We start from the raw sequence: 7,607 nt of genomic DNA, 5'->3' as shown, positions 1-7,607 counted from the left end.
TGCTATTTATTGACTTCCAGGGGAGTTTAAAGGAAACCTGTGTACAGCGGTCACCCTGTATGTAACGGTAACCTGGCCTTTTCCCAAGGGTGACCGTTATATACAGGTATGACTATAATTACAACATTGTAACCTAGCTCCATTGAGTTGATTTGTGTTTCATTTTGTATTTCTAACATGGCTGTTGTCAGCTGTGGGGAGAATCAACTAAGGCCTACAACCCAAGTTGAGATTGTCACAACATCTGGGTGTTTAAATTAATATACTGCTCTCCACAATGCAAGTGTTCAATATTGCCCTGAGATATATGGAGCAGGTCTAATTCAGTCATTTAGTCTGCAAGCAGGTTCTTATGCATTGAGGCAGGAGCAAAGTCAATGAGCAGGGTTGCAAGATATGAATCAGAGAGCGAAACGAGCTGGTGAGGGACTTGGCACAACTTTGCTCCCGCCGTAACACAAGAGAGCCTGCTGGCAGGTCAGTCATTTTGAATTGGTAAATGATGAATGATGAAAGAAATCAAATCTCCATTACTTTGCTGAAACTATTGGGACAATGACTGACTCAGTTTGTCCATTAACTGGACATTTAATAAACAGGTAGAAAATGAAGTCAAAAGGACAGAAACTGGAACTCAAGGCTGCACCTCCTAGGCTGACTTAGGCTTGATTTCTGCCACTAACTCTGGCCCAGTTGTGGATGAGCGCAGGCTCATTTCCTAAAACAGACACTAGTAATTGAGCCTATGGATCACCGGACTAAACATTAAAGTTTATTTTAAAGTTAAATGACCAGAGTCAAGGAAGATAAACAGTTCTGTTTATTGTCTGTTTAATTAAAAAAACTCCCTTGGATTTCTGTTAGCCCAAGTGTCAGGCCTTTCCTTAAGAGGGCCTGATACTCAGGCTAGATTTCTGTAAAGCAAGGCTCATACTGTATATTGACTATAAAATATTTTTCACATGAAAAATTATTGCAAATCAACAGCTGACTCTGCTCTTCTAAAAGTGTCTCCCGCCATGCATCATGAAACCAACCTAAGAAATATAATGTGAATAAAAAATTGAAAACTATGCCCATACTAAATATTAGAGCAATCTAGTCACAGCCCAAAAGATTTTACTCTCCTTTTAACTCTTTAGGGCTAACATAATTAAAGTCAGGTGAATCTGCTTTACGTTTCTGTGAATCACTGCCCTTTTTCAATACAGCAGCTCTGTATATAAGACAAACTCTTTCATCTTTCTCAAATCCTGAAAACAAAGCTGCTTCTATTTTCTCCTTCGACATTTCTTCCAGCATTTTCCCTCTCAGTGAAGGCATGGTGCCATAAAATTTCTCTGCACGTGAAGCAAAAGGCTTGAGCTCTTCATCTGATGTTTTCCTCTCCTTCCACTTCACTTCCAAAGCAAGGAATAATTCTGTATCAATTAAACACTGTGGACAATTATTAACGAGGTCAGCAATGTTGGAGTAATTGTTTTTCTCCAGTAGTTTCTTCAGGAGTGAATGTGCTGCAAGTGAATCGCACACAGGATCATGGTATATTTCACCCCAGTTTAACTCTCCCTGTTCGAACAATGAAAACTCTTCACAATCTTGCTGGTCTCCTGTCTCAAAATAACACTGATAATGAAAACTTTGCGCTTTTTTGGTCTTAATCGAGAATTTGTCCAACAGCGTTTGAGCTCTGTAATTCTTTAATTCGGGGAATGACTTGATCGCAAATCGAAGTAAGTCGACCCATTTGATCTTTCTCATCAGTGCTTTGTTGTCTTCGATATCTTGCAGTCTGTTAAACTCAGCCATCAAAAAGCTCCAATCAGAGATACAGTTGTAGCAGACAACATACTCAACATTTTCCAAGAATTTACACAACTTCGGAGCAACCTCGGCAAACGTCGGCTTCCCTTGAAGAAGGTCTGGTGATATCTTGTGCACACGGAAAGCTTTCGTTTGTTCCACTCTTGGTTTGCAAGGATTCACATACGCCATCCACGGTGTTATAACATTGTTCTCGACTTTAACAATGCCGATTTGTATGATGCGGTCATTTTTTCTTTCCATTCCAGTTGTTTCGATGTTTAAAATTGCGTACACTGGCGGAAGGCTTTGGTTGGGTTCTACTACGATGGAACACATCGTCTGGAAGTAACGACTTCTTCACTTCCAAGATGGCTGTCAAAACAAGACGATATTAGGGCCCAGTCCTCCTCATTGAGACACATCTGGCAGATCCCTTACCCCTCCCATGTCGGGCTGACATTGATATATCCAAGGATCTCCCTTAGATCTCATTTCTGTTTTCTGTTAAGATCAGTTTACTGTTTTTCACCTATTTTTGTCTATATCAATTATTTAAACAATATATGGAGAACACAGACGCACCCTTGAAAAAGCCCTGGATAAACATCTCGAAAATCCCACTGCTATTTCTGATCACACCAGTGAACGATCTGGCTGGATTCTCTTCAATATTCGTGCGAGTAGGAGAAAAACATTGGGATTTTATACGGATACAACACAAGTAAACTATACGCCATGTTTTTGTTTTGCCTGAGGTGGAACATCCTGGTAAACCTTTTTTAATTTCTATTTAGGTAGCCCACAGACGGCCATTACATCACAGGCGATAATGAGATCACTTCTAACTTAGAGAGTCTAGGAACTCCTACCACTAGATCATATCAACTCAACAGAGATAGCAACCCCAACACAAATGAAGAGGGTTTTTTGTTTCAGAAAGCAGACACCCTTAATTTGAATCATATGGCATGCGGAATTGACACGTTGTCTGTTTACTTAGTCTATTTCTGATCCCGATCTTCATTCACAAAGAGCTAGTTTTGATTAGCTTTTATAGTTTTCTTGCATTGGATATATGCGTTGAAAGTATCGGAAGACTAGCTCTACAAAAGCCAACGGTAAGGACTTGTTCCACTTGGATATTTAACTGAATTGGGAATCTGAACTCCTTTAGAGATATTACGTTTATTTTGGAAATTTTCCGGCCGGTCGGTCAAGCCAAATTTACGGCATATTTTTAGGTAAATACATTGTTTTCCGTTTAAGACCTGCTCTATCAACTAATTACAGATATTACAAGACGACTCTAGCAAAACACAGCTTGTTGCCCAATTTGTATTTTATCTTTTGTCGTCGACGCGACTGGGCAAAAAAACCAGAGAACTGGGATCAACAAGTTCGCGCTTGACTGGGTCCGCTTTGTTCAAAATGAGTAAAGACTGGTAACAACCAGATCTTTTCCGGGAAACGAAATATTGTTCTGGATATAAAACTATCGAAGAAAAGCTTTTACGATTTGATTTAAGTTGAATGCTAACTTAGAAACAGAGCAAAAAAACCCATCGAATTATCTGTTAGATTTTGGTCGAATATGTGGTGAAGACTAGAGTTAACAGCATCATCTGCACTGGAAAAACCGAAATATTCCACACATCGTTTCAACCGAGGGAGGTGAGCCATATGACAATACCTGTTAGGCCATATTATATATTTGTCCATACGAAAATAGCGAACAGTTATTATTACTAGAACATAAGTTAATTAACCTTGCTGAGAGCTCTCTTTTTCATACGAGTTTAACCGACTAGGGGCCGATTTTAAACAAAGATCGTGATATTAAAACACTGTATATTTTGTCGAATTTAAACTCCTTGCTTGTCAGATGTGTAACAATTTCATGCCGTAGTAATCTATCATTTTAATCTATTTAGAATAGACATTATCGATCATGGTTCCATGTAAGATTACTATCCAAAAATACAGCCGGACGAACCTTCCTTGACCGGAAGACATGTGAAATTCGTGATTTTTCATTTATTTAGCAAATCAAGTGTGATTGACGAATGGTTTCATGCAAACGGCCGACACTGGCCTTGTAAAATTCCTAGCCTCCTACGGGAGGAGACCGTGGTCACGAATACCAGTATACAGACAACGAACATCCGTGTATTATCTCACTAGGGACTTGAAACCGAGTCGTAGGTACGGGACATCCACTGCGGATGCAGAGAACCCTTGCTGAAAGTTTTATTTGACGAATCATTTTGATATAGATTCGTTTAGTGATTAAGCGTGGATTTTACTGGGTGATTTAAACCGCAATCTTTTTGGCACTTTGATTGTCAGTGTGTAGAATCTGGTTATAGGTGTAAGCTGGTGTACTTTGTCCTCCTTAATGTTATGGCAGTAGAACGAGGTTTCTATACCAAAAAGCGAGTTTTGCCACTAAAATTTCGAAGTTTTCTTTCAGTTTCTGATCTCAATTTTATTTTGCTGACTCTATACCGCAAACAAGTAAAAATTAGCGATAAGAAAACGTTTCGGTGACATGGTGACACCATTAATTTTGAGCGAATTTTCTGACAGTTTATCTTGTTACTTTTGAGCTTGAAAATGGTCACGATGTCACCGAAACGTTTTCTTATCGCTAATTTTTACTTGTTCATGCTTTGCAAAACCTTTGCCAGTGTCTATACAATAAATCCTCGAATTAATTCTCGAATTATTCCTCGAATAGAAGCATTAAAGTATGGCCCCCTTCAAATAAGAGGAAATAAGCGCCACGTACCCTACCCACCTTCGAAAAAACGCCCTTCGTAGCCCCTCTCTCCCCTGCCTTCTTTTTGAGACCAATTACAAAGGTTGAGTAGAGTGTTGCTTATGTTTCATCACCCGTGTGGCGTTTTTTTTTACAGTCATTGGCCGTGGATGTGCATGAGCATGAAATTGGGTAAAATTCGAAATATTAAATTTTAAAAATTATCTGTCGTAGTTCACGTTCTCCACGCAACCCAAAATTTGGTCATATTGATATCTAATTCGTACTTCCGTGTTCGCCGAACCGACAAATTTAGGGAGTTTAAGAAAACCACAACGGCAACGACAACGGCAACAGTGAACAATACAATGGCTGTGCACGTGCATAATAATTCTTGGTACATTTCTTTGCCGTTCTCAGTGAAATGAAGACCAAATTCCACGTTGTGTGGAGAACGTGAACTAAGACGGATAATTTTTAATATTTATATTTCAAATTTTACCCAGTCTTCTATTTTCAGTTTCGAGTTTAGAGTACCGTGAGATTCGGAGGTGTCCTCGACGTCGCCGTCGTGGTCACTTAAACTCTCTAATGTGACTACCATTATTGTGATATGAATAGGTTTTGTACCTAGTCCATGTTTCAATTTTTGAACCACTACAGTATATGGACGATTTTGTGTTCTACTACTTAGAATATGTTGATGTAGGAGCAAATGTTTGAATAAGCACCTTCTCTTGAACAAGCGCCCACTGCCTTATCTTGAATTTGAAATAAATGCCAATTCGAGGATTTACATTAAATCAAAGTTCTCCACAGGAGCTGAATCTGAAATCTGACAGAATGGCATCTCAGGTTGATGATATCACGCCGCATCTAAACCTGCGAGAACATTGGCACAATACCTTTGACGAAATCTTCCAGGATTTCGATCCGGACGAGTGGACACTGGAGCCAACTATCGGTGACATGTCGAACGAATGGCGAAGGTTTAAAAACGGAGCCAAAGTTAAATTCCGCTGCGAATGCGGGAATAGCTGGACGTCTATGGCAGGCATAGTTATATTTTGGTTCAAGAAAATTGGTGAAAGTGAGGCGAGAAATCAGTGTACGTTTAAATGAACGTTTTGTTTATGGGTAAAGGTAAAGCCTGCATACAAGCCAAGTGGCCCATCAGACCGGAGCTTATCCCGGTTTCTGTAGCATGATGCGACTAGGAGTATTTTTACTTCCCCGTGGATGGGATACTAGTCCATCGCAGGGTTACCCCTAGCATTAAATGCGCCGGTACCCATTTATACACCTGGGCGGAGAGAGGCAGTGTGAGAGTAAAGTGTCTTGCCCAAGAACACAACGCAATGTCCCCGGCCTCCGTATCTTCGATCAAATTGAGCTTTTTAACTTTTTCCTCCAAATTGCCTACTTGTTATTTCCCGAGAATTTGTTGGCAGATCACAACCTTACTTCCAAATTGTGTCTTCTCATCTCAGCTTGTGTCCGCTTGGGTGTCATAATGAGAAACAATTTTTTGATCTCTGGTTACATGCTCTCCTGCTTCTTTAGATTCCTTGAGGTTTAAGGTGTACGGCCAGCAGTGCAGGAGTTGTGATGATGAAGATTTCCAAAATCCGAGATGGTACAAAGAAGAGGTTACAAGAGTACTAAAGAACGTTCACCAGAAAATAGGAGAAGTACGTATAACTCCCGCAACTCACTTCTTGCAAGCTGGAGTAATATCTTTGGATATTTTACGAAGCGGTCTCTCTAGAGACTCTAGAGTGTAATGAAAGTGAGATCGATAGCGCGTTTACAATGACTATTCGGCAATATAATCCCTCTCTTGTCCAGTCGGAGTAACGTTTCCCGCGCTTGCATTCGGTTACATGTTTTCCCGCGCTTGTAATCGAGTACTTGCAATTGGTTAAGGTCGGCACACACGAGGGGACTGGTCCCCGCAACTAGTCGCGGGGACAAGTCCCATCATGTGAACTAGCCATGTTTTCCACAACATCTAGTCGCAGGGACTAACATTTGGTCCCTACGACTAGTCCCACGAATTCAAACTGGTTTAAATTTTTGGGACGAATCCCTGCGACTTGTTCCTCAAAACACCTCGTGCGAACTGTTCTTGGGACAAGTCCCTGCGACCAGTCCCTTCGTGTAAACTCTTCAGGGGACTAGTTGCAGGGACTAGTCGAAGGGATTAGTCCACTCGTGTGTGCCGACCTTTAGGTGCTTTCCCGCGCCTGCCATCGGCTGCTACTTAAAGTCTTTTATGGGGTAGTTCATCGTTGACCATGTCAGTTAAGCATGATTTCTGAGAAACTTAATAGCTAAGTGACGACACCACAAAACGCTCAAAAAATGCACGCATTGAGCAGGTATCCTTCAAAACAGAGCAAAATTGTTAAAGACTTAACAAGAGAATACGTTTCTCCGTAAATTTCTCTGTAAGAAAATAATGAATTAAAATACGAAGCATCAGCTAACATCTTGGGAGTAAGTCTTCTGCGGTCTATTATAACAAAGAAATTTGTCCTCTTAATTTGTGAACAAATGCGACCCCAATGTATGTATCGTTTCTGTTTTGCAGGCATTCTACAGCTTTTCGAGTAAGGAACCTGACAACAATAAAAGGCACGGCAGGCCGCGGCAGCCACACGACTCCAGACGCTGTCAAGCTTGCAGGGAAGGGCATTGTAGCAGATGAGCTATTATCTCAGCTCGTCTGAAAAAAAAAACTTTTAATTCAATTAAATAAGAATTTAAAAATGCAATGAACTAAATGCCAAAGTTGAATGACATGTTTTGATGGTAAAGTCACGATTATAACTCTGTTATAACAAATGCTTCTTTTTGTCCCTGCTGATGAAAATAATATCAACTCTCGGTGAAAACTGAAACTGGTTTCAACTCGACTGATGAACTTTTTCAAATTACTTTCAGTGACATCTTTTAGGTCAGTATTCCCATTTCTTGACCAATCAAATACAAAGTTAGTCCGGGAGCCCGTGACGCCAAAGTAATCACGTGACAGTAAACT

At 40.4% G+C, this 7,607-nt stretch overlaps 1 protein-coding gene across 2 annotated transcripts; it reads left to right on the top strand.

Moving 5' to 3' along the window:
- The first annotated feature begins 3,247 nt into the window (after positions 1 to 3,247).
- On the top strand, positions 3,248 to 7,341 carry LOC110067492 (receptor-transporting protein 3-like). 2 transcript variants are annotated; one of them, XM_020774822.2, is made up of 4 exons: positions 3,248 to 3,477; positions 5,384 to 5,672; positions 6,128 to 6,255; positions 7,158 to 7,341. In XM_020774822.2, the coding sequence occupies exons 2-4, from the start codon at positions 5,408 to 5,410 to the stop codon at positions 7,272 to 7,274; spliced, it is 510 nt and encodes a 169-aa protein (XP_020630481.1). In that variant the 5' UTR covers positions 3,248 to 3,477; positions 5,384 to 5,407; the 3' UTR covers positions 7,275 to 7,341. The 2 variants fall into 2 exon arrangements, with proteins under 2 accessions (XP_020630481.1, XP_020630482.1); XM_020774823.2 differs by having other exon boundaries at positions 5,374 to 5,672.
- The last annotated feature ends 266 nt before the right edge of the window (positions 7,342 to 7,607 follow it).

The sequence above is a fragment of the Orbicella faveolata genome, unplaced genomic scaffold (assembly GCF_042242905.1).
Source record: "Orbicella faveolata isolate gen_17 unplaced genomic scaffold, um_ofav_v1 contig_12, whole genome shotgun sequence".
In the NCBI taxonomy this organism is placed as follows: Eukaryota; Metazoa; Cnidaria; class Anthozoa; order Scleractinia; family Merulinidae; genus Orbicella; species Orbicella faveolata.
This window is presented reverse-complemented; position numbering and strand designations above follow the sequence as displayed.